This window comes from Trachemys scripta, chromosome 3 (assembly GCF_013100865.1).
Source record: "Trachemys scripta elegans isolate TJP31775 chromosome 3, CAS_Tse_1.0, whole genome shotgun sequence".
Classification (NCBI taxonomy): domain Eukaryota; kingdom Metazoa; phylum Chordata; order Testudines; family Emydidae; genus Trachemys; species Trachemys scripta.
The window spans coordinates 157,857,798-157,885,203 of NC_048300.1; the positions used below are offsets into that span (position 1 = coordinate 157,857,798).

The 27,406-nt window shown below is 43.4% G+C and overlaps 1 protein-coding gene across 1 annotated transcript in view; it reads left to right on the top strand.

Annotated features, from left to right (window-relative positions):
* The first annotated feature begins 1,410 nt into the window (after positions 1-1,410).
* The window catches only part of LOC117875213 (collagen alpha-1(XXII) chain-like), a 41,041-nt gene continuing 15,045 nt past the window's right edge, over positions 1,411-27,406 (top strand). Inside the window, exons 1-14 of the mRNA XM_034766295.1 lie at positions 1,411-1,587; positions 3,793-3,893; positions 9,805-9,928; positions 10,659-11,052; positions 13,241-13,318; positions 14,024-14,116; positions 14,205-14,258; positions 15,903-15,956; positions 16,042-16,095; positions 16,596-16,649; positions 16,833-16,886; positions 17,719-17,763; positions 18,957-19,010; positions 21,634-21,687. Coding sequence (XP_034622186.1) covers positions 1,586-1,587; positions 3,793-3,893; positions 9,805-9,928; positions 10,659-11,052; positions 13,241-13,318; positions 14,024-14,116; positions 14,205-14,258; positions 15,903-15,956; positions 16,042-16,095; positions 16,596-16,649; positions 16,833-16,886; positions 17,719-17,763; positions 18,957-19,010; positions 21,634-21,687 — 1,215 coding nt within the window. The 5' untranslated portion in view covers positions 1,411-1,585. The remainder of the gene's footprint in view (positions 1,588-3,792; positions 3,894-9,804; positions 9,929-10,658; positions 11,053-13,240; positions 13,319-14,023; positions 14,117-14,204; positions 14,259-15,902; positions 15,957-16,041; positions 16,096-16,595; positions 16,650-16,832; positions 16,887-17,718; positions 17,764-18,956; positions 19,011-21,633; positions 21,688-27,406) is intronic.

Below are 27,406 nucleotides of genomic sequence, written 5' to 3' on the forward strand. Positions count from 1 at the left end.
TACTAAACACAATGAGTCAGCTCCACTGCCCGCTAAAGTCAGTGGGAGTCTTTCTAAGGACTTAAATGAGCTTTGGATCAGGACCCAGGCCTAAGAGTGGGTACGAAAACAGCACAAAGAAGAGCTCTTACTTCTGTGAAAGAAGTTTTTAAACAGCCAAATTTCATATTCCTATGCACTACCTCTGGGATTCAAGCAGCATAACAGCTGCAGTATATGGGGGACGCTTCAGAATCCATTTTGTTCACTGGTGATATATTTGTCTTAGGTCTGTCAACTCCTTGTAAAATATAACGCCCTATTGCTATGTAGTGTCTCTCACAGCATGACTAGGAACTTTTATATATGGCTGATGGTTGATACCAATAACCTCTCTCACTAAACATGTGTAACTAAAAGTTCTTTATGAGTGGTATCTGCATTGTAGCAAGAAATTATTGAGGTTATCTATAATATATAGAAATGAATAAACAACTGACAAATTTTAGTTACATTGAGTCTTACAAGATAGCATGAGCAGCAATTTTAAATGCTATACTAAAACTAAGAACAAAACATTTTGAAACACATTAAACTAAAACATATTTAAAACCCCCAAACCTAACCATTGTTTTAAGCCCAGTGTTTGTGTTCGCTATGATCAGAACCTTGAACAAATTTGTGCATATTGGGCCTGACCCAAACTAGTGGGAGTCTTTCTCCAGTTTGTTGCACACTGTTTCATAAAGTATATGATTGTTGATTAATTTAATAATATTTTATCAGATGACCAAATGGTGGATGCATTGGCTTATACTTATTTATTTATACTGGTCCCAGATCACTGAGATCACTTCCTGAAGGGCTTTTGTGCAAATATCTGTTTCTCTCATGGAGAATATGATCTTAGTAATAAATAATAATCAGTATTACTTACAGGTAGATATAGTGGTCTCAGCCTGGCAATGTGTTCAGCACTATGCAGATGATGTCCTTTATCTATTGGACTACAAGTGAAAGTACTTGAATATAATATGAAAAGCCTTTTTTAATGTACCACCAGCCCTGCAAACAAGGAAGAAATGGAAATCTTATGAGAAAATCTGATCAAATGAAGCTTACAGATCTAAGGGGTTCAGGCAAAGCTGGATAAAGCAAATCATAGAGATACTACACTTCTTGCACTCTAACAAATGCTCATTTATTCAGCCCTTCAGTAAGTTGTCACAGATTTGAAAGTTCTGGTGACAGGAGGTGGAGGGAGAAAGGGAGGGAATCCAGACACCCTCCGCCCTTCAGCATTAGAGAGATTTTCCAAGAAACTCTATTTGGGGAGTGACTGTCCTATCAGAGGCCTAAAAAACTTGTGAGAGCTACTATATGATCAGACAGCAGAGTTTCTAGCCATTATAGGGGGAGCAAAGAGGTTACTGAAAGAAATGGCTGAGATTGAAGAAAGTATTTAGTATGAGGAATCTTTAGCTCTATTTTGTTCAACTTCTCCACATACTGTCTCTTGATATTCTTTGTGTTCCAGCAGAGTCAATCTAAAGCTTTGTGACCTCATAGGTACACTGCTCCTCATCCACGTTTGTTGCTAGAAAGAATGTAAGTTTTCTTTTTATTGCTTCCATTTGACATTGTACCTTCTTATATGAGACTTTATCCACTATATCCATGTACCGGTGCTTTCTATTTATGATATGTACAAGCACATTATGCTGTAAGGTTTGTGTAAAAAAAGTGCTTGCTAACAAGTTTCATTATACCTTAGCTATGAACCACTTAGTTTTCTTCCCTATATTTTTTAGTAACATGAGATTCCATTCAGAATCTCCAGGAAAAAGAAAAAGAAGCAGCTAGTTGAAATGCAGTTTGTATAAATGTGTCTTTTGAAATGTTGCAACATACTAATGTTAGAATACATTGTCTATGTCTATAATAATCGGGAACTAAATACCTATGCCACTTTTTAGAGAAAAAATATACTTTAACAAAGATGACTTTTTAAAATTACTGAATTGTGTAATTTACATTCTTACATGAAATAACAAAAAGAAAATTAAGGGTGACTTGATTACAGTTTATTAGAATCTACAAGGGAAAAGTATTTAATTGTGGGCACTTCAGTCTAGCAGAGAAAGCTATAACACCATCCAATAGCTGGAAGTCAAAGCTATATAAATTCAGAGTGGAAATAAGGCATAAATTCTTAACAATGAGAGTAATTAATCATTGGAATAATTTACCAAGAGTAGTGGTGGATTCTCAATCACTGACACTTTTTAAATCAAGATTGGATGTTTTTCTTAAAAGACCTGCTCTAGGAATTATTCTGAGGAAGTTCTATGTGTTATACTGGAGGACAGGCTAGATGATCACAATGGTCCCTCTGGCCTTGGAATCTATGAATCTAAGAATAGAGTCTCTTGCTTTTATATCTAGTTATCAAATGTATGGTATATTACAAATATTGTGAAGGATTTGGTGTAGGACCTGATCCTTCAGCTTATACTCAAATAATTTCACCAATTTCAATTATGTTACTCACATAAGTAAAGGTTACAATATTAGGCTTTAAATACATATGATTATTGCTGCTGATGTATCCTAATAATATAGGCATATTGATATGCTGTCCTTGATACTCACATTATGTGTGCAACAGAATGATACTAGAATAATATGTGTAAGTGCCTTGCTCCTCTGTCTTTTGATTTCTTTTTTAAGAAATAAAGGAAAAGGATAATGCATAGTTAGACCAAATCAAGTGTTGCAAGATTAACAATCACATGGCTAGCAGACTTTCTAGTAAAAATGGTTAGGGATTAGCTGAGTAGCGCAATTTGCATCTAACTACAGATTTGAAACTTTCCCAAAAGTCTAGATGTCAGAAGACAAGGGTTGGTTCTCTCATATCTTTTAGAAGATATTTTTTATTGATCTGAAAGTAATTAGAGTGACTGTTGTGTGTGGAGTGACAGCGTATTGTGAAAATCTTCAAAGATGCTAACAAGGGCCCTAGTCCTAAACCCCTTAATTTCAATGACAGCAGGACTGGGCTGTAGATTAACAAATTGAAACATATTTCACTGTGTATAATTTTGAGCTTCATCCTGCTTCAGGTGAGGTAAGTGACTAAAACTCCATTGACATCAATGACCGTAGGATAGAGCTTTAGATTGAAAACTGTAAGGAGTAAATCTTTTTAATGGGATGATGCCATGTAGATAATATCATCCAAGTACTAGTCTAATAATTAAATTATTAAAACATTAAAGAGAAAACAATCTATGTGAAAAATAAGACAATGCATTAATCACACATGCAGTACATCTAGTAAAGTAAAAAGCTCCATTCTTAGAATGGCCTTTCACAGCAAACTGTAAGGTTCAATATTTATCTTTGTCACTCAGTAGAGAATGATTGAATTCCGCATATAGTTCACCACTGTTGTTTGTATCCATAATGTAGTTAAAACTAACTAGCCAATATCTTTGTAACAAATACTTGTGCATAGAAATCTAGTTATAGAAGGTGATTTGAGGTCATTTGTGACCCTTTACATGATGGATAATTATTAGACATATATTTTGAAAATAATTACAATGCATATTTTAAGTCTTTAATTTATGCATGCAGTGTCTGTGTGTATGTTTATACATATATACTGTGTATATATACATGCACATTCCCCATCTGTTGCGGGGATTCCCTATCACAGCAAACCTAGTGCTTTAGGGACTATTGAGTGAGAGTAGCAGATTAGCATTAATAATAAACAGATCTAACTATTAAATGTTCCTTTCATAGGTGCATGTACTCAAGAAGTCCTACAATGAAATTTCCAGTTCTGATGGTCCTGGTGACTCTTTTCAATATTTTCCTATGTCAGGATTTACCAAATATTGTAGGTATGTGAACATACTTCTTTTATAGTTGATAAATTCAGAGATGAATAAAAATATTTTTCATAAAAAATGTACTGACCAGCTTGTTACAGAAAAAAATTGTGAAAAGTACCATGAATTTTTTCCTGATTTTTTTAATCAAAATAAGTTTCAAGTGGACATTTTATAAGCACTCTTTTACTAACTGACAATATATTTCTTCAGAGAGAATTAGCCTTAATTCTTGTGTAATGAAATAAGTGATCCCCTCCTCCATTATAGTATTTTGCAGTGATTTGGCTCTGCATCAAATAAGTGTGTGTGTGTGTGAGAGAGAAACTGAAGAATAGCTTGAATAACAACCTTCATCTTAAGGTGTAATTTAACTTTATGCTTATTTTATTTATTACATGCAACAGTACAAAAAAGTTGCCATATACAGCTAAAAATTATGCTATTGCTTATAATAACAAAGAACACACAATATAACAGTGCAATTTGTTCTCAAATCTTAAATAACTGTTGGAAAAGCATTCTGGATATCCGCATGCAAATATACATAATAAGTGTCTCACTTTGCTTCATAATTCCTGCAGTAGCTCAAATACTGTCACAAGAAATCTGGCATCTGATGACACCTATATCAAGATATGGGAAAACAAAACTGTGCAGCAGAAGGTAGACAGATCAAATGGTGGGCAGTACTGAAGCCTAGCTACTAAGTAAATAAGTGGTTGGAATTCTATTTTTTATCTAGCAGAGTAAGAAACATTTCCTGACAAACCATTCTCATTACTTATGGAATAAGCAATTGTGTAAAACAATTATTTTCCAGGAAGCCACTACTAAAACATAGGAAGGAAAAGGCTCATAGTTACGAACCAATCTTTAGTTTTGAAAAGACATTAATGTAGAACAAATCAAGTGTAGCAAAAATAAATAAATATTAAGTTTCCGTAAAAGAAAGGTTTCTACTGGAAATACCTTGCCTGATGCATCCTAGGATTGCATTAGCCTTTTTCATGGCCGCATCACATTGACGGCTCATAGTCATCCTGTAATCAACTGGTACACCCAGGTCTTTCTCCTCCTCTGTCGCTTTCAACTGATAAGTCCCCAGCTTATAGTAAAAATTCTTGTTAGTCCCTAAGTGCATGACCTTGCACTTTGCACTATTAAATTTCATCCCATTTCTATTACTCCAGTTTACAAGGATCTAGATCTTTTTGTATGATATTCCAGTCCTCCTCTGTATTGGCAATACCTCCCAACTTTCTGTCATCTGCAAATTTTATTAGTGCACACTCACTTTTTGTGCCAAGATCAGTAATAAAAATATTAAATAAGATTGGTCCGAAGACCAATCCCTGAGGAACTCCACTAGTAACTTCCCTTCAGCCGGACAATTCACCTTTCAGTCTGACCCATTGTAATCACCTCTTTAACCAGTTCCTTATCCACCTTTCAATTCTCATATTAATACCCATCTTCACCAATTTAACTAATAATTTCCTATGTGGAACTGTATCAAATGCCTTACTGAAATCCAGGTAGATTAGATCTACTGCATTTCCTTTGTCTAAAAAATCAGTTATCTTCTCAAAGAAGGGGATCAGGTTGGTCTTGCATGATCTACCTTTTGTAAAGCCATGTTGTATTTTATCCCTTTACTGTTCACCTCTATGTCCTTAGCTACTTTCACTTTCAAAATTTGTGCCAAAACCTTGCATACAATTGAGATCAAACTAACAGGCCTGTAATTTCCTGGATCACTTTTTTCCCCCTTTCTTAAAAATAGGAAATATATTACCAATTTTGCAGTCATAGGGTACAATACCCGAGTTTACAGATTCATTAAAAATCCTTGCTATTGGGCTTGCCATTTTATGTGCCACTTCCTATAATTATCTCCTCAATATTTATTCCACTCTATATGCATCCGAAGAAGTGGGCTGTAGTCCACGAAAGCTTATGCTCTAATAAATTTGTTAGTCTCTAAGATGCCACAAGTACTCCTGTTCTTTTTGCGGATACAGACTAACACGGCTGCTACTCTGAAACCTAAGATTACCCAGGGGCTGCAATTTAGTCTCATTAAGCTGTTTGAGTTTGTCTTCCGCCTCGAATGTGGTAATTTTTACCTCCATATCCTTGTTGCTGTTAGCCACCCTGCCATTACCTCTAAACTCTTCATTAGCCTCATTAAAAACTGAGGCAAAGTATTTGTTTAGGTATTGGACCATGCCTAGAGTATCTTTAATCTCCACCCCATTCTCAGTGCTTAGTGGTCCCACTTCTTCTTTCCTTGTTTTCTTCTTATTTATATGGCTATAGAACCTTTTACTATTGGTTTTAATTCCCTTTCCAATGTACAACTCTGCTTGGCTTTTGGCAGTTCTCGCTTTATCCCTACACTTTCTGACCTCCAAGAGGTAGTTTTCCTTGCTGATCCCGCCCATCTTCCATTCCTTGTAGGCTTGCTGCTTTCTCATCATCACCTGTTTGAGATGCTTGCTCATGCAGCTTGGTCTGCAACCCTTCCCTATGAATTTTTTCCCCTTTCTTGGGATGCAGGTTTCAGATAGCTTTGGCAACTTTGACTTAAAGTTATTCCAAGTTATTCAGATGCTTGAATTCTTTAGTCCACTTATCTAATTCCCTTAATTTATTAATGTTTGCTCTTTTGAAATCAAGGACTCTTGTTGCAGATCTATTTTTGTTTATCCTTCCATTTAGTGTAAACTGAATTAACTCATGATCACTCAAACCAAGGCTGTCCTCTACCACCAGTTCTTCTATGAGGTCCTCACTACGGACCAATACCAAATCTAAAATGGCATCACTCTTGTTGGTTCAGTAACTATTTGGTGAAGAAATCTCTCGGCTATCACACCCAGGAAAACCTACTATTACTAGTAGCACTTTCCCTCCAATCTATATCTGGGAAGTTAAAGTCTCCCATGATCCCACAATTCCCAGTAGTATTTATTTCATTAAAAACATTAAAGAGGTCTCTAGCCATAGCCAAATAGGATCCTGGTGGTCTGTAGCACGCTCCAAGCACTATATCATGGGAACCTTTAGTAGTTTTCTTCTCCAAAGTGATTTTGGCCTAAACACTTCTGGCTTATCCATTCCATCACTTCTAATTTCTTTACAGTCTACCTCATCATTAACATGCAATGTTACTCTACCACCTTTGCCTTTATTTCTGTCTTTCCTGAACAGCACATACCCTTTCATGACTACTATTCTCCCATGTTTCTGTTATCCCTATAATATCTGGTTTCACTTTCTGCATGAGTAGTTCTAGCTCCTCCGTTTTGTTACCCAGGCTCCTTGCATTGGTGTACGAACATCTTAACTGATGCTGCTTGGCTTTGCCCGAGTGGGTACAGTCATTCTACTGCTACTGTCGACTATCTGACTGGTATCCTTCCTTACTTGATTTTCTTTCCTCTCAATGTTAAAATCAGGTCTGGAGATATCATGAGCATCTCCCAACCATCTCCCCTGAGTTCCTAGTTTAAAGCTCTTTTAATGAGTTGCACCAACCTCCTTACCAGAAGTCTATTTCCCTCCATACTCAGGTGGAGTCCATCCCAAGAAAACTGTCTTCTGTCTATGAATGTCTCTCAGTGGTCAAACATCCCAATGTCCTCCTTATAGCATCATTGCCTGAGCTATCTGTTGATCGTCATCATGTTGCCTCACCTTCATTCTCCTCCTCTAGGGACAGGCAGAATCCCACTGAAGATCACCTGAGCCTCCATTTCCTTAAGCATCTTCCCCAGTCCAGCATAGTCTCCCCTGATATATTCCAGCGAGAATCTAGCTGTGTCATTTGTTCCCACATTAAGGATAAACAGTAGATTCTTTCCTGCTCCCATTAGGATTCTTGTCAGCCTCAGGTCCACACCCCATATCTTAGATCCTGGAAGACAGCACAGCCTTCGGTTCTCTGGATGAGCTCTGGTGACAGACCTGTCTGTTCTTCTTAGTAGAGAGTCCCCAATCATGTAGACCTGCCTTTTCCTGGTGATGGTGTGATTCTCTGGCCTTCCTCCTGTTCTTTCTGTCTGCAAGTCCTCTTGTCTTTTTCTCTCCATGCAGTCTTCTCTAAGTCATTCTGTATCCTTCTGGAGCTCTGAATTCTGGGTATCTCCATTGGCTCTTCTTACAGGATTGGCTGCTCTTTTCTTCTTCCTTGCCCTCCCTCCTTCAGTTATAGTCTGCTGTGCCCTTCTTCATTTTCCAACTCAGCAAACCTGTTCCTGAGCATTATTTCTCCAGTATTAGCTTGTCTTTTCCTCTGCTTGGTTCTCATAGTCCAGGGGTCGGCAACGTTTGGCACACGGCTTGCCAGGGTAAGCAGCCTAGCAGGCCGGGCCAGTTTATTTACCTGCTGATGCGGCAGGTTCGGCTGATCGCGGCCCCCACTCGCTGAGGTTCACCATCCCGGGCCAATGGGGGTGGCAGGAAGCTGCGGCCAACATATCCCTCAGCCCGCGCTGCTTCCCGTCGCCTCCATTGGCCCGGGACGGTGAACCGCGGCGAGTGGAGGCTGCGATCGGCTGAACCTGCCGCGTCAGCAGGAAAATAAACTGGCCCAGCCCGCTAGGGTGCTTACCCTGGCGAGCCGCGTGCCAAACGTTGCCGACCCCTGTCATAGTCACTTGCTTCCACTGGCCACTTTCCTCACCCAGCAATCTCCCATCCAAGTTCTTCAGTCCAGCTGCACCTGCAAGTCTTGACTTTTCCCTTCAGCCTCCTCTTGCCTTTGCTCCATCATCTGCTCAAAGCCCCTTTGAAACTCAACCATAGTTTCTACCTGTATCTCCAAGCCTCGGATCTTCTGTTCCATGAGAGCTATGATGTGGCAGTTCATACAAATGAAGCTCTTTTCAGATATCTGCTCTAGGATCATGTACATCTCACAGCTTCCACATCTGGTCATGTTCATTGTCTCTTCCATGGCTTCAGTCACTACCACTGCTGCCTCTGTACCTGTCGTAGTCTTCCTGCCTAAATATCTGTCAAGGGAAAAAAACCCTAAAGACCCAAACAAACACCAAAACAAAACCAGTATATTCTGGGGTAGGCATTTTTGTTGTTGCACTCCTTTCTCTGAATCATCAGGGATGGCCATGGCTGGAGATAGTACACTGGACAGGGTGTGCAAGTGCTCTGAAGTGGCACCCAGAATTCTGTCTCTCAGGTATTTGGCTGGTTGGTTCTTGCTCACTATATGGGGGTTGGGAATGCATTTTCCTCCAGGTCAGATTGGCCAGTGACCTGTTTTTTGTTTTTTTGTTTGTTTTTGCCTTCCTCTGTGGTGCGTGGGTGCAGGTCACTTGCCAGGATTATTTGGGTATATCTCACTTAGTCATTCCCTGCTACTGTAGGGGCCTCAGGCATTGGTGTACCTCAATCCCTCCTGTTCTCTTTCTGTGGCACATAAAAGTCTAGTCTCCTGTTGGCTGTAATAGTTTGGTCTAATTTTGGCTGCTGGGTTTAGTGTGTGGGTGCAAGGTGCTTTTGGTGGCCTGTGATACACAGCAGGTAAGATTAGATGATCTGGTGGTCCCTCAGATCATATGTCAAGGGAATGCAAGCACAAGTGTTCTGCTGCCCCCTGCACAGGTGCCCAAGCAGGAGAAAAGGGCTCTCTTTGTCTGCATTCTCCCTCCTATGATGAGCCAGAAACCAAACCTGACCACTTACAAATATTTGCACAGAACCAGCAATGAGAAACCAGTTTTCAATTGGCAGCACTAACAGGGCCAGTATCTCATTTACCATAACTTGGCTTCACTCCATTGGAATCAATAGTTCTATGCTAATTTCCACCAGGGGAGTTGTTTTAATAGAAAATACCAAGCACCTCAAATCTTTTGCAAATGAAACTAATTATAAAACCTTTTTAAAATTGCAGAGGTTGATCTTCTTCAGGAGTTCAGATTGTCCAAAGCATTGGATCTAAACATAGTTGAAGGATCAAACTCAGATTCTTTAGTTTACTGCATAAATCCTACCATACAGCTCAGGAAAAACACCAGGTATGCTATAAATTAAACTCTATGTCTGTTTCTTCCTTAAAACTAAGAGATTTTGCTGAAGAAATGGATCATAGTTAAACTAGGGTGACCAAATGTCCCAATTTTATAGGGACAGTCCTGATTTTGGGGGCTTTTTCTTATATAGGCACCTATTACCCCCCTGACTCTGTCCCAATTTTTCATACTTGCCCTCTGGTCACCCTAAGTTAAACACAGAAAGTGAGTAAGATTTAAGGGATATATTGGGATTGGTCTTTGTGCAGGTGGATGGGCAGAGGGTGCTAAGAGGTTTTCACCACTTTAGACCTACCATGCAAGAGTCACTGCACTCGCTTGAGTTTTCCCTACACCTTGATGCTGGCTAGCTTGCCGGGTGCCAAAAGGGCTTGGAAGGAAAACACTGCACTTTGTGAAGGAATTGTGCAGTGTGTGCACTCGTGTTTTCAGTGGAAGTTTGCCTGTGAGCAAAATGTAGAATCTGGCCTTTTGTTCAGCATCTCTGGGAGTAATAACGTGTGTGATCTCATTAACATTATGTGGACAAATCCTTGAAATGCCACTCTTAAAATGTACTCCTTAGTGACTCTCTAGCTGACTCTCTACCACACTACAGCACTGTTAAAATAATAAAGTTTAAATGCATTAGAGATGAAATTTGTTGAATGGGGTTTGGTTTACATTGTGTCTCAATATGTAGACTTTAATTGGACTGCATGTGTTCTTGTTTTAGTGGTGTTCACCCTGACTGCTTGCCTTCAGAATTTTCCATCATTGCTACTTTTAAGATGCTGGAAGACACTCCACAAAATGTGTGGAATTTATGGCAAGTTAGTGATTCTGCCGGCAAAAACAGAATTGGTATTCGCTTCCTGCGTGACAAAAAATCTCTGGATTTCTTTCATGCCACTCCATCCAAAACACTCATGTTCAGGACATTCAGCAATGTGGACAAGGCTTTTGATGGTTCTTGGCACAAGTTTGCATTAAGTGTGAAAGACGATGATGCAAAATTATTGATTGATTGTCAGGAGGTCAGTGCAGTTCCAGGAAATGAACAGAGAGGTGTTTATGGAAACGGATATACTTTGCTGGTAAAAAGATCAGTTGAAGAGTCTCCTGTTTTGGTAAGTAGCTCTTCTAGCATGAGTAATGTTACTGTACAGTGTCATCTACTGGAAATATAAGAGAAGAAAGCCATTAGGCTAGGTCAGTGAACCTAGTTAGTGTTCAGTGTTTTTATTCTGTGTCCACCTGATTCTTTTTCTAAATACAGTTGTTCAGGGCTGGATTAACCTTTTGTGGGCCCTCATGGAGGCAATGGAGAATGGTGCGGGTAGGTCAGTCTCCGGAGTCAGGAGCCAGCCAGAGGCAATGGGGCATGCATGGCAGGGGCGGCCCCGCTCCGCCCAATGGGGGGCACTATTTACAAACCGGCAGTTGCCAGACACACAGTGGCCTGCCCGACCCTGTGCTGTCAACTTAACCCTTCCCCTTGTGGGCAGGCCCACGCCCAACACCACACAGCTCCCTATGACCAGAAGCCCCCCAGATCCACCCACAAATGCACAGCACCCTGCACAACACCACCCCTGCCCACAGCCCCACCACAACTGCCCAGCACCCTCCACATAACTCCCACTTCCTAGTGCCCCAGCACACACAGACCCTCCCGGCCCCTTCGCAGCCCATCACCGCCCCCATACTCCCCACAGACCCACTCCCCCAACCCCTGCCTCCCGGCCACAGTCACCAGCCCTGCTGGGAGGTGACAGTGTCTGCCGGGCTGAGCCGGCAGCACAGCCAGGGCTGGTCCCAGGGCCAGGAATCGCTCCATCCCCTTGTGAGTGGCGCGATCAGCCAGGCCAGTACCTGCCCCGGCCAGGGTCCCTCAAGATGCACTTGCTTGGAGGGGCCCAGCCAAGCCCTTCACACTGTCTTCCCCCCCACACACACCCGGCTGAGACAGGCCAGGCTTCTGCACCAGTCCCAGGCAGCTCAGTTTCAGGGAGACAGGTAGGGCCCCACAGGTGGTAGGAAGCAGAGACTACCCAGAGCCAGAGGTGCACTGAGGTCTGGCCAGGGGGGTGGGGGCAGAGGGCGGAGAGGAGCCCTTGGCCAGCTGGCGGGCAGGCTGAGAGGAGCAAGTGGTGGGCAAGGGGAGCCAGCAGGGTCTCAGGGCACAGTGCAAGCGGAACAGGCCGGGGCCCCTTCTGAGCATGGGCCCAGCTCCATGGAGCCACTGGAGCCATTGTAAACCGGGCATTGCAATTGTTCATAATTGCTCATCGTGCTGCCTGTGGGATTCCATTCCAGACACTAACTATCCTCTGTGCAATCTCCCATAAGGTGAAGTTTCCTTAGCTACAGTTTATATCCTTTTGTTTGTGAACCTTTCAAATCGATCTGTTGCATTTAAATTCCCTCTGCCCCTTAAAATTTAATATCTCCAGCAGGTTCCTTTTTTCTCTCCACTTGCTCCCACTGAAATCAATGACAAAACTCTCATTAATTTTAGAGGTACAGGAGCAGGCTTTTAATTAACAGAAAAGTAGTAGTAACTTTTCATACAGTTATCTATTCAATATTTTTCCTATAAGTGGCACACAGCAATATTTTATTACTTTAGCTAGAGTTCCCTCTGATGGTGAGCATGTGACTCTAAAAATTGTTGTGACTATTTTGTGCAATATAGATTTTTACTATCAGCATTCAGAATAGCAGTGAAATACTTCCTACATATAAATATAATAACAAATGCAATTACTGACCTAGCACAGGCTTTATGCTAGAGGCAACTGTATTTTGATTTAGTATTTCTGTAGACTATGAATGCAAGCAAACACAGAAGTGTGAGAAAAGATTTTAAAAATTGTTTACCCTTTGTCATTTTATTAGTGGATAATAGAGCATGCAGCAAGTATTTGACTTGAAATTTTGCATTATTCAAGGAAATCAGACTGAGTAATTTAGAATTTAAAAAAAGAAAAGCAGCAGAGACAGAATTTGCTCTTTTAATGTGAGCCAGATTCTGCAGCTACTCCAGATACAGAATTTGTATTGAATTCATTGGAGGGGTGGAAAAAATGGGCGTGGAGAGGAACAATTGGTCAATGTCCGCAACTGTGTGTGTAGACTGAGTGTATGTAGCTGATGCAGATGGAGGCAAATGTGTCTATGTGACGAGGAACACAAAATTAGTAGGTGTGAGTGTGTGAATTTGCGCGCGTGTGCACTGAGGGGTTTTCTTAGCCCGTTTATTTAGCACATTTGCTATTGCTCACATTAGTTTAATCCAATGATTGTATGTGTCAGGTGGATTTACAACAACTTGAAATGCACTGTGATGCAGATAAAGCTTACCCAGAAGGCTGCTGTGAGCTGTTGGATGTTGTGAGTAGGCTATGTGCTTTCTTTCATGAACTCCTTTGCTTTATCACTAACCTACAGAGTGAGCACAGGTTTTGCAGTGTTCTGTGCAAAATGAGGAATACAGGGCCTCAGGGAGACTTCCCCAAATCACATGTCACATGGGGAGGAGGGGAAGTGTTTGGCTGGGTGGATCAGGATGGTTTTTGCTAAGGGACTGAAGAAGGGATAGAATGGAGCTCAAGATGTTGTCATTATTATGCAGATTCAGAAGGGCTTCATCATCTGGAAATGGGGCAGGGCATTAGTAGCTGAGAGTGGGCTTCAGGGGTGCTGGATCAATTTTTATAGTGGGGATGCTGATGATGGAGACCATGTATTTGGTGTTTGTTATTACTACTTCAAGCCAGGGGTGTGGCAGCACCCCTAGTTCCACCATCACTGGTGAGACTAGGCCTGTAGCCTGTACCTCTCAAGGTACATATGGGGTTCCCAGCAGGCCACTAAATTCAGTTCTGCTTAATGTGAAAGCTGACAGAGCAAGAACTCTCCAAAGCCATGCACCTGATGTGTGTGCCTAATGCCAGCTCTGTTATATGATTCAGGAACATTTTCTAATGCCGTTTGTGGAGAACAGAGATGGCGGCTCCCCATGCCATCAAATCAGTCATGTCCTTCAACTCACTCTTTGCAATGCAAAAAATAAAAAACATGTATCTTCATTGTCAGTGTGGAGCAAGCGCTCAACAGGATCTTACTGGAAACAGAGTATGTAAATGTGCCCATGGGAGACCAGGAGATCAAGGAACAACAGGGCCCAAGGTATAATTTAAAAATCAACTTTCTATTTGTGAAGATCATTTTTAATTTTTGTGTAGAAATTATGCCCCTTTTTCTACTCCTGCACCAGGGGCAAAAAGGAGAGAAGGGAGAGCAAGGAAAGTCTGTCAGTGTTGGAAATCTGGTAATTACCATTTATGCTTTATCTTTAATATTAAATAAGACAACATGCCTTCATTGTATAGTCTGCATTGCTCAGTAACGAAGACTGGTGGCTTTGAAAACATGTTCACTGTTGCTGAACATGGTGGACAAAAGGGAGCTTCAGCAGAGGGGCAATGAACTACCTGCTCCTTCCCTTTCTGGTCCAGGTTCCCGCTGAAACCTCGTGACCAAAGGATTTTGCAGCTTCCTTAACCAAAGTTTGTTCAGTGGTCTGTGGTTCAACCCTTTCCATCCTGTGATCCCATGTTACAACATAAACCAGTTTCAGGACCCCTTTCTAATCTAGCCATAAAGAAAAAGAGGGTAGTCATGACCCCCAATATTGCTGGGGGTCATGACCTGTGAGTTGAGAATCCATGTTCTATTGTTTTATGTTCTCAGAATACTCACAGAAGTTAGATAAAAAACAAATACTATTGCTGGAAGGTTGCAACCTAACACTACTTTATTTCTTAGCATTCAGAACAATATCAAACAAGAACCCAAAAACACAGAGAGAAAACAGGCTGCTCCCTAAGGCAGCAAGGCACAACTCACCTCATCCTGCTTTAAGCTGGCTCTTTCATTACTGACTCTGTGCTCATGCTTTGCTACAGAGCCCCCTAGCCTGCAAGCAGGACCAGGAATGCCACGCCACTCTTAAAGTGATAACATGCAATTCTAACACAGTCCCACATATGGGAAATTAGTTTTAGTCTCATTCCTAAAGAGCAGAAGTCCCTCTTATGATTCAGGAAAAAGACATATTCAGTTTCATGTCAGCTGTCTGAACTTGTCAAGTTAAACCTAAACATCACAGGTTTGATTTCAGTAGTCTTGGTGTCACTTTATGATGTCACCTCATGAGAGCTGGCACTTCAGGAGCCAGTCCCAAAGAATAAAAAGATCATCGATAGTGACTGCGCTCTCTTGTCATCTGACCAGCTTCTTTCCTGCACCCAAGCTCCTACCCCAGTGCGTGAGCCCTGTTGAGCTTGCATTGTATCATTTTTGGCTGTGATGTGACGATATCCTCATGCTTTAATCCAACTGTGTAGTTAACACTGGAAATTCTTCTAGGTCGCTCACTCAGTCCCAATTACAATTGCCACTAGATGGTGTTGCAAGATTCAGGAGAGAAGCTAAGGGCAGAATGGGTGTAGAGGTCTTCAGACTTTAGGGCTAGGTCTACACTACCCGCCTGAATTGGCGGGTAGAAATCGATCTCTCGGGGATCGAATTATCACGTCTCGTCGGGATGCGACAGTCGATCCCCGAATCGACGCTCTTACTCCACCAGCGGAGGTGGGAGTAAGCGCCATTGACAGGGAGCCGCGGAGGTCGATTTTGCTGCCGTCCTCACAACGGGGTAAGTCGGCTCTGATACGCAAATTCAGCTACGCAAATAGCGTAGCTGAATTTGCGTATCTTAAATCAACACCCCCCCAAGTGAAGACCTGCCCTTAGACTGGCTTAAAGACCTTGATTGGCAGCAGGAGAAAACTTGCATTGACTCTTGTGTGGATATAAAAAACTTCAGACCCCAATGCAGTCTTTCCAATGACACTCACTAGTTCTATATTCACTTAAAACTAAACAATGAAACTGTTTTTCTTGTTAATAGGGAGTCCGTGGTAACCCGGGAAATTATGGAAACACTGGAGAGCCCGGTCCAAAAGTATGACTGACTTATTGTTCAAGTATATAAAAATCTGATTTTTTGTCGTTTGTTTGTATCACATTTTATTTTATTTTCCTTTAAGGGTTTAGTGGGCACTAAGGGTGAAAAAGGAATGAGAGGGTTACATGGTGAATGGGTATGTATTGCATTATATTCTGCATGAAGCCAAAGTTCAGAATCAAACAGAAAACTAAGCAGCCTATTAACTTTTTTGCCATGTATTTTATGTGAAATATAAAAGGGAAAATGAACAATGTACTTGTGATTTGAAGTATCCCAGAAACATGTTGCCATTGCCAAAATATTAAACAGAATACTTCATCTGTAAATATGAAATGTTAACCATGAATCTGCTATCAGAAATAATTTAGAGCCATAGCTAATTTAGGGCATAGCTTCATTAAAGTCAGTAGAGCTACAGTGATTTACTGCAGCTCAGGTTTTAGTCCATATAACTTGGATATGATTTGAATTAGTAATATCTGTTGGAAAATGCTAGGAAATCAATATGGTTTACAGGGAAATCATCATCAAACTGATCTGGCAGCAAACTAGATAGATAGATAAACTGACTTGTTGCAGTTCTAGTTAGTGCAAATGTATTTTCTGGGTTGATAGTGTTCTTTTCTTTCAAAGGGTGATCAAGGTCCTCTAGGTCTCAAAGGATTACCAGGAGCAGAGGGCTTCAAGGTAAGTACACGTGTCTAAACGCTTTAAATCCTCATGGAAGCATCTCTGTGGTGCATCTTGTAGTGTATCACAGAAATGCAAGACACATTATGGCAATGTCTGCACTGCAGTGGTAATCATAATTGCAAATTTCTTATGACTTGGAAGCAGTTGTTAGTACTAACTGTTTAATTTTTCTCTTAGGGGGTATCTGGAACACCAGGAAACAGAGGAGAGCTTGGGGCAAAAGGAGAAAAGGTTGTTTTTTAATTTCTCTCTCCCAAGTTGAGCTTGCCATTTTCTCTGCTGTATCAGTTTCACTGTGGCTGTGAGCTCAAAAGCAAGAGAAACAAGCTCAGACCTTGTCAGTACTAGGATGGGAAACCTTCATGGAAAAAACAGGGAGCTGCCGAAAATGATGATGATGACTCAGTAGATGGCATTATTTTCTCTGAGTGGAGACTGAACCATTTCTCCAGCATGTTCTACAGGGTAATGAACTGCTGATAAGTTTTGTCACTGAAGTTCTGACTGTTTGCGCTCTTTAAATGATCCCATAGTGTCTTTGCCAAATTCTTGGGTCACTTGTTACACTCTGAATAACTAAAATTTTCCTAGTAATTTCAGTTGAAAGCATTTTTTCATCCCCCCCCTCCTAAAAACTGCTGTGTTGTGTTGTTGGTCCAGAAGGGCTGCTATGTTCCACCCCACGGGTGGCTGCATTTCAGTAGTGAATGAGTGATCCTTGCATAGACAATACATAAAGTGCTATAGTATTTCAATTATAGGCGTGGGATTCCTATGTAAAGATTTCTATGTAAAGTGTATTGGGATCCTTGATAACTCATTACTATTTAGTAAAAAACAGAGAATCCTGTGGCACCTTTAAGACTAACAGATGTATTGGAGCATAAGCCTTCATGGACAGATCCAGACTAACACGGCTACCCTTCTGATACTAATTAGTGCGTTTCTGTTTTAGATTTCTGCTGGAGGTTTACATAGACATATTACATGAAATATAAGTTTTGTGTATTAAATATTTGTGTCCAGGACTGAATTACCGGTAGTTACTTTTTTAATATTTCAGGGAGAACTGGGGCTTGTGGAAATCATGGGATTCCAAGGAGTGAAGGTACTATGCTTTAGAGAGAGAATAATATTACATACACACTGCAAAACAACCTTGCTATACCTAGAATTGAACACAGTATTTTGAATGTGTTAATATGTTGTTTAGGTGTCTGATATCAATACACAAAAAGAAACTATATATCTTCACCCTAAAATGACTTATTTAGGATTGTTTTCCTAGGAAGAACAGAAGTAAAAATCTTAATGAGGTAGCACAGAATGTCTCCTCTGTAATTAGGGTTGCCAACTTTCTAATTGCACAAAACTGAACACCCTTGCCCTGCTCCTGCCCTGCCCCTTCTCTGAGGCCCCGCCTCCCACTCACTCCATCTGCCCTCCCTCTGTCACTTGCTCTCCCCCACCGTCACTCACTGTCTCTGGGCTGGGGCAGGAAGTTGGAGTGCAGGAGGAAGTGAGGGCTCCCCATCTGGGGGTGCAGGCTCTGGGGTGGAGCCAGGGATGAGAGGTTTGGGGTGCAGGAGGGGGCTCTGGGCAGGGACCGAGGGGTTCAGAGTGCAGGAGGGGGCATGGGCTGTGGCTGGGGGTGGGGGTGAGTGCTCTGGGCTGCAGGTGGGGGCTCAGGGTGGGGCACAGATTTGGGGTGTAAGAGGGGTTTGGGGTGCAGGCTCCAGGAGGGAGTTTGGGTGTGGGAGGGGGTTTGTGGTGTGGGCTCCAGCTGGACGGAATTTATCTCAGGTGGCTCCCAGTCCATGGCACAGTGAGGCTAAGGCAGGCTCCCTGCCTGCCCTGGCTCTGCGCAACTCCCAGGAAACGGCCAGCATGTCTGCCTCCTAGGTGGAGGTTCGGCCAGGGAGCTCTGTGTGCTGCCCATGCCCACAGGTGCTGCCCCCACCGCTCCCATTGGTCGCAGTTCCAGGCCAATGGGAGCTGGGAGCCTGCCTTAGCCCTGCTGCGCCGCTGACTGGACTTTTGCTGGCCTAGTACATTGTGCTGACTGAAGCTGCCAGGCTCCCTTTTCGATCGGCCGTTCTGGTCGAAAACCAGACACTTAGCAACCTTCAGCATAATAGACTTTGCAGTTGTTCTGGGAAGAAAATGGCAGCTGTCTAGAAATTTTAAGGTGCAGCATACAGAAAACAAAGGCATCACTGGTCCATACCTACATACACTATAAGGTGATTATCTTACGTGTTGAGAACTCAATTTTGTTTTTGTCTGTTGTTGTGCTTCTAGGGTAATGAAGGCTTCTCTGGGGCTGATGATTTACCAGGCCAAGAAGGACCTAGGGTAATATTATCTAAAGCACATATTTACACACAATTCCTTAAATCCACTAGTTAGTTTTAACACTTAAGGTAATTAGCATTGGAACAACTTACTAAAGAAAGTGGTGGAAATCTTTAAATCAGGATTGTCTTTCTAAGATATGCTGTAGCTGAACCAGAAGTTATGGACTCAATCCAGGAATCACTGAGTGAAATTCTATGGCCTATGTTAAGCATGAGGTCAGGCTACATGATCCTAAGGGTCTCATTTAATCTTAAACTCCATGAATCGCCTCTATTTATTCCCATAAAGATCAATCTGTGAGAATGTCAAACACTGCTCAGAATCTGTCACTATGTATTTTTCTACATTATTTAACACTTTTTCATTAGCTTTAGTGTTTGTTCTTTTTAAATTAGTGAAGTAAATGTCATGGAGCTTTGCCTATTTACTCTTGCTAACTCCCCCTTGTGCTAAACTCACCAGACTACTGCACTGGATACAAACCTCCGGATCTCATGGGCTTTTCAATGTACTGAGTTGCAGTAGCATTCAAACACTTCTTTTCTATATCTGGTCTTTGAGGCATACTCCTGTTGTACAGTCTCCAAGTCTGGTATTGCTTCTCAGGATGGGGGACCCTGTGGTCCAGCTACCCTGTGCCCCAAGATCAGTGCTGACCCCCAAATCACAAGATCCACAATTTGTGGGTGCTCTAGATTAGTATTTCACCCTCCAGGGACTTTGTGACAGTTAAAGCAAATAACAGTGTAGTGGTTCAGTGGCAGGGTTCCTCCCCTTCCAGGTCCAGGGGAGGCCAGTCCGCCCCACTAAGTCTCTGGGCGTGGCCTGTCATGGGGATTTAGTGGCACGGCAAGAGTCTATAGCTCAGGCCTGTGTTCAGCATGAGGTAGCCCAGGCCCTCAGTCAGGGTGGGGCAACAGGAGTCTAGGGCTCAGGCTGTGGTCAGGGCCGAGCAGCAAGGGGTTCGGGCATCCTAGCTTCGGTGGATGACCGACAAACACTGGCTCCATGGCATAGAGAGGGGGAGATTGTCACCCCAGGGTTGGGGTGGCGGGGTGGGGGCCAAGGCCCACCCACTCCACTGCACCCCAGCCTAGTACCCTAACAGTGGCAGCAGGATTTGCCACTGGGTCAGCGGGGATTCTGACCATAATAAGCTGACCTAAACTCAGGTGGTGCTGCAGCTAGTCTTGAGTCAGCTGCCCCTGGGCCACTTCCTAACTGCCCCTTGGGTTGTACCTGGGTCTGCAAAGGGTTGTCCAGATCATCAGGACTCCTACTCCTGGTAACTCCATGGTCAGGTCAGCGTATGGCTTTGGCCAGTCCTCAGCTCCCCAGGGGCCTGCAGCAGTCTCCCAGCTCTGGAGCAAGCAAGAGGCATCTGGCAGCTGCAGCCCAACTGAGCTTCCAGCCCCACCTTTTATACTTCCTGTCCCGCCCACTGACTTCTGGTGGGAGGGTTGAGCATGGCCTGGCTCCACCCACCAGGGCTCGATGTAGGGTTCCTCCCCCTCTGGGTGTGTGGGAGGCCACTCCACTTCACTATACATATGGACTACTAAATCACACACACACTTTACTCTTAGACACAGCACAGAGATATACAGATCTAGGGAAAAACAACAAACACATGCACACAAGACCCTTCCTTATTCAGTGGGTCTTAGCCAGGGCATCCAAGATTATTCTGCACTCCTTTTTCTCCTACGCAATCTTGTCCTCTGGTTTGGAACTGGTCTTGCTGCAGAGACATTTTTAATAGCAAATTTTATCATCTTTATTTCTTACTGCCCTCCCCATTCTCCAATACTCTGTTACAGTGGATCGTTAGGAAGTCAATAGTCTTTGGCCAGTAGTCTCCCCTTGGACTACAGTTCTTGATACCTGTATTGCTTGGTTAAATATCAGCGATTGGGCTGTCTGTATCCATTGTCTGCCATCCTGCAGAGGAGGACTAAGACTATGTCTATGCTATAATTACTTTGGTATAACTTACATTGCTCAGGGGTGTGAAAAAGTCACCTCCGCAGGCGATGTAAGTTATACTGACCTAAGTGCCAATGACATAGCTACCGCTTCTCACGGAGGTGGAGTTATTAAGCCAACAGGAAAGCTCTCTCTGTCTGCTTATAGCATCTTCACCAGAAGCCCTACAGTGGCACAGCTGCATTGGTGCCGCTGTAAATGATGTAGAGTAGACATAGTCTAAGTTAATTATTTGTCCCCCCTGTGGCAGACATCATGATAGTCAATCAAATAGAAAAATGTGTATACAATATTCATAAAAAATAATACAGATATCTCCCATGTTCTTCACACTTCTTTTATTACCTTCAGATAAACACCACACAAATTATTACAACGAATGTTCCAGTGGAACCAAAATATTTTCCATTATTCTTATAATGCTTACAGGCTTGACCCTGCCTTCCAAGACTCCATTATCTTCAATATTCAGGTGTAAGATTGACTTTGTGCTCCTAGTGGACAGTAATGTATCTTGTTTGTACGTGGTGATTTTATACAGGTTACAGTTACACTGATAATTCATAGTAGAAGTTAGTTGTTCATGAAGTACCTCTTTTTACACAATGCAGGTATTTGTGTTTGTTAATTGCAGGGTCTCGTTGGTGTTCCAGGGGATTTTGGTCCACCCGGACCAAAAGGAGCTCCAGTAAGCTATGTTTCTGCTTTACAAGAACTAGCAACTCTACTGTATCTAAAGCTAGACTACTAAAGAGAGAGGGACCATATGGTTTAGCGGATTGGTAAATGGGAAATGGAGTCTTTTACTGCTAGGTCACCAGTTCAAATGCATCCCAAGCTGCTAGTGATTAGTCTCACCAGTTGTTTCCATCTGACTTTAATTGACTGGTCTCTAAAACAAAATGCTCTTAGTCCAGTTCCCACTAGACAGTAATATCACGAGAACCATTATCACAATTTGCACTCATTAGCATTGATATTGGCAGAACTGAATAGATGGTGACCTCACTTTCCACACATAAAAGAATAATATAAAATTCACAAAAGAAGAACAAGGGACTGTCATAGGGACATGGCTGCTCAGTAGTGCTCCCTGTTGGCCAAACACAGTGCTGTGCCTCAGTTTCCCTCCCCCAGGTGGGTCTCCCTGGCTCTTTGCACACTAGTTTGTGCTGGAGATGTGGCTTAGCTCTCCAGCCAAGTCACAACAAACATAACCTCTTCTGGGGTAGCAAGAGTCCAAACTAAAAAGTCCCACCAAATAGAAAAGTCCCTCACCTTCTGGGCTCAGTGCCTCATGTCCTTCCTGGACCTGGTATAGAGCCCCGGGCTGGTTCCCCTGGATGACCCTTTTCCTTGCAGGACCTATCACAGAAGCCAGCCAGCCTGAGCGCCTGCCTGCTCACTCCTTGTGCTTTCAACTTTTGACTGACCTCACTCTCATTCCATTAGTCTATCACCTGACCCTCCTTAGTCCCGCCCCTTAGGCTGTGTAACGACTGGTGTGTGTATGATGCATCCCTGCTTATTGCCTCCTGCTCCCTGTTTCTGTTTGTTTCCTGGTTCCTGCTCCCTGAACTCAGTGTTCCCGTGTTTGTTTCTATGCACGTACATAGCGTTGGGTGTGTAGAGTTACCCAGGCCCTGATGTTACATACCTGACATTTGGATTGGAGCTCACCCACAGTTATCATATAAAGGAAGAATGGCAACATTTGAATGTGCACAGATTTTAGAGCAGTTAATAAATATACGAAACATGAGCCGTTTCAACTGCCAACCTTCAAAGGGGTGATATGCCAGGTAAGTAGATCCTAGACTTTCTCTGAGTTGGATTACTAATCCATTTATTGGCAAATACCTGTGGCTTGAAAGTTCACAGCTTTTATTGACTTTCAGTACACGATTTGGGAGGTACTACTATCAATGGCTACCTTTTGGTGTAGTTTCTGCTCCTGGGGTTTTTCTGAGAGTGATCTCTTAGCTCTTCGATAATATCCAGGATGACATTCTCATCTTTGCTAAGACCCTTCCTGAGCATAATGCTATTCTGGACCAGCTAGACCAACTCCAACAAATTGGCATACAGTTGGGGTATGTCTACACTACGGGATTACTCCGAATTTACAGAATTTGATTTTTGGCAACCGATTGTATAAAGTCAAGTGCATGCGGCCACACTAAGCACATTAATTTGGCAGTGTGCGTCCATGTACCAAGGCTAGCGTTGACTTCCGGAGCGTTGCACTGTGGGTAGCTATCCCATAGCTATCCCATAGCTCCCGCAATCTCCCCCGCCCATTGGAATTCTGGGTTGAGATCCCAATGCCTGATGGGGCAAAAAACATTGTCACTGGTGGTTTTGGGTACAGCCTCACCCCTCCCTCCATGAAAGCAACGGCAGACAACCGTTTCGCACCTCTTTTCCTGGGTGAACTGTGCAGACACCATACCACGGCAAGCATGGAGCCCGCTCAGCTCAAGACAGCAGTCATGACCATTGTAAACATCTCGCACATTATCGTGCAGTTTATGCTGAACCAGGACCTGAAAAACCAGGTGAGGAGGAGGTGGCTATGGCAGCATGGCAACAAGAGTGAGGAGGACATGGACACAGAATTCTCTCAAACTGCGGGCCCCGGTACTTTGGAAATCATGCTGTTAATGGGGCAGGTTATAGCTGTAGAATGCCAATTCTGGGCCCAGGAAACAAGCACAGACTGGTGGGACCGCATAGTGTTGCAGGTCTGGGATGATTCCCAGTGGCTGCGTAACTTTCTCATGTGTAAGGGCACTTTCATGGAACTTTGTGACTTGCTTTCCCCTGCCCTGAAGCACCAGAATACCAAGATGAGAGCAGCCCTCTCAGTTGAGAAGCGAGTGGCAATAGCCCTGTGGAAGCTTGCAACGCCAGACAGCTACCAGTCAGTCAGGAATCAATTTGGAGTGGGCAAATCTACTGTGGGGGCTGCTGTGATGCAAATAGCCAAAGCAATCATTGAACTGCTGCTACCAAAGGTAGTGACTCTGGGAAATATGCAGGTCATAGTAGATGGCTTTGCTGTAATAGGATTCCCTATCTTGGCACCGGAGCACCAGGGCAGCCAGTACATAAACTGCAAGGGGTACTTTTCAATGGTGCTGCAAGCACTGGTGGATCACAAGGGATGTTTCACCAACATCAACGTGGGATGTCTGGGAAGGGTTCATGATGTTCACGTCTTCAGGAACACTAATCTGTTTAAACGGCTGCAGCAAGGGATTTATTTCCCAGACCAGAAAATAACCGTTGGGGATATTGAAATGCCTATAGTTATCCTTGGGGACCCAGCCTACCCCTTAATGCCATGGCTCATGAAGCCATACACAGGCAGCCTGGACAGTAGTCAAGAGCTGTTCAACTACAGGCTGAGCAAGTGCAGAATGGTGGTAGAATGTGCTTTTGGATGTTTAAAGGGTCGCTGGTGCACTTTCTGACTCACTCAGACCTCAGCCAAACCAATATTCCCATTGTTATTGCTGCTTGCTGTGTGCTCCACAATCTCTGTGACAGTAAGGGGGAGACATTTATGGCGGGGTGGGAGGTTGAGGCAAATCGCCTGGCCGCTGATTACACGCAGCCAGGCACCAGGGCAATTAGAAGAGTACACCAGGAAGCACTGTGCATCAGAGAAGTTTTGAAAACCAGTTTCATGACTGGCCAGGCTACGGTGTGAAAGTTCTGTTTGTTTCTCCTTGATGAAAACCCGCCCCCTTGATTGACTCATTCTCTGTAAGCAACCCACTCTCCCCCTTCGATCACAGCTTGCTTTCAAAGGAAATAAAGTCACTATCATTTAAAAATAATGTATTATTTATTAATTGATTATAAAAAGAGGGACAGAACTGACAAGGTAGCCCGGGTGGGGTTTGGGAGGAGAGAAGGAGGGAAGGAAAAGGCCACTTCAAAAGTTCAAAGTAATGACAGTCTTTTGCTTGGGCTGTCCACTGGGGTGGAGTGGCAGGGTGCATGGAGCCTCCCTCCCTGCGTTCTTATACGTCTGGGTGAGGAGGTTATGGAACTTGGGGAGGGGGGAGAACGGTTATACAGGGGCTGCAGCAGCACTCTGTGATCCTGTTGCCATTCCTGAAGCTCCACCAGACACCGGAGCATGTCCGTTTGATCCCGCAGTAGCCCCAGCTTTGCATCTTGCCTCCTCTGATCTTCCTGCTGTCATCTCTGATCTTCCTGCCACCACTGCTCATCTCGAGCGTCCCTCCTCTCTTCACGGTGGTCCCGCCTGTCCTCACGTTCACTGGCATCTTTCCTGTACTTTGATACTGTGTCCTTCCACTCATTCAGATGAGCTCTTTCATTGTGGGTCGATTGCATGATTTCCGAGAACATTTAGTCTTGCATGCGTTTTTTTCGCCGCCTTATCTGAGATAGATAGCGCTGTGTGCTCTTCCGGACAGAGGAGGGAGGCTTGAAAAATTTGCAGCTGCGGGAGGGAGGGAAAAAAGGGAAAGAAGTATTTTAAAAGATACATTTTACAGAACAATGTTTATACTCTTTCACGGTGAACAACACTATTCACATTACATAGCACGTGATTTCGGTACAAGGTCACATTTTGCATCTTATATTGAGTGCCTGCGGCTTTGGTGTTAGAGATCACAGATTCAGGGCCGGGAAACGGAATTTGGCTTGCATGCAGTCATGGTAAGCCATTGTCTTTCGGCTTCTGCAACCTTCATTACAGCAGCACCCTCCTTTCCCATACCAAGCAAAGCCCGTTGAGTGCTGCGGTTTTCCTGTTAACGGGCAGTAGCAGAAACCAAACTAAACCCCACCACCACCCATCCAATTCTCTGGGATGATCGCTTTACGCCTCCCCACACCGGGTGGCTGGTATCAGGGAAGATCCCAACAGAAACCAAATGGCTACCTCTGACCCTTAATTAAATTCCCATATTTCAAGCAGGTTACCATGAACGATATCACTCTCCTGAGGATAACACAGCGAGATAAAGAACGGATGTTGCTTGAATGCCAGCAAACACCGGGACCATACGCTGCCAGGCTTTGTCATGCAATGATACCAGATTACTTGCTACTAGCATGGCATGGTCAAATGTCCTACTATGAAGGACGGAATAAGGCTGCACTGCCCAGAAACCTTCTGCAATGGCTTTTGGAGTACCTCCAGGAGAGCGTCATGGAGATGTCCCTGGAGGATTTCTGCTCCATCCCCAGACATGTTAACAGATTTTTCCAGTAGCCGTACTGGCCGTGAATGCATCTCAAGTCCTCAGGGCAAATTAATCATTATAAAATGCTTGCTTTTAAACTATGTTTTATATTTACAATGGTACACTCACTGAGGTCCTTTCCATGGGTTCATGGTCTGGGATACTTGGAAGGGTACTTCAGTCAGGCTGAAAAAAAGATCCTGGCTGTTGGGGAGAACAGAGTGCTGTGTTCTCTCCGCAAGCTCGTCCTCATCCTCCTCTTCCTCATCTTCCCCGTCTACAGAATCCTCAGGCATGGCTGAGAGTACCCCCTCCTCGGAATCCACGGTCAGGAGTGGAGTAGTGGTGGTGGCCCCCCCTAGAATTGCATGCAGCTCAGCGTAGAAGCGGCATGTCTGCGGCTCTCACCCGGACCTTCCGTTTGCTTCTTTGGTTTTCTGGTATGCTTGTCTGAGCTCCTTAACCTTCACACGGCACTGATATGAGTCCCTATTGTGGCCTCTCTCCATCATGCCCTTGGAGATTTTTTCAAATGTTTTGGCATTTCATCTTTTGGAACGTAGTTCTGCTAGCACGGAATCCTCTCCCCATTTAGCGATCAGATCCAGTACCTCCCGTACGGTCCATGCTGGTGCTCTTTTTCGATTCTTGGACTGCATGGTTACCTGTGCTCATGAGCTCTGCGTGGTCACCTGTGCTCTCCACACTGGGCACCAGGAAATGAAATTGAAAGTTCGAGGGGCTTTTCCTGTCTACCTGGCCAGTGCATCCAAGTTCAAATTGCTTTCCAGAGCGGTCACAGTGGTGCACTGTGGGATAGCTCCCGGAGGCCAATACCATTGAATTTCATCCATACTAATCCTAATTCGAACTGGCAATGTCGATTTCAGTGCTACTCCCCTCGTCAGAGAGGAGTACAGAAATCGATTTTAAGAGCCCTTTATGTCGAAGTAAATGGCTTGGTTGTGTGGATGGGTGCAGGGTTAATTCGATTTAACACTGCTAAATTCAACCTAAACTCATAGTGTAGACCAGGCCTTGAATTCAGCCAAGTGCAGTTTAACAAAAGATGCTGTATAGTTTGTAGGGAATTCTGTCTGTCGATGGTATGAAACCAACATCTGAATGGCTCCATGCTGTTGCTTTGCTACCATTACCCACTGATAATAGCACTTT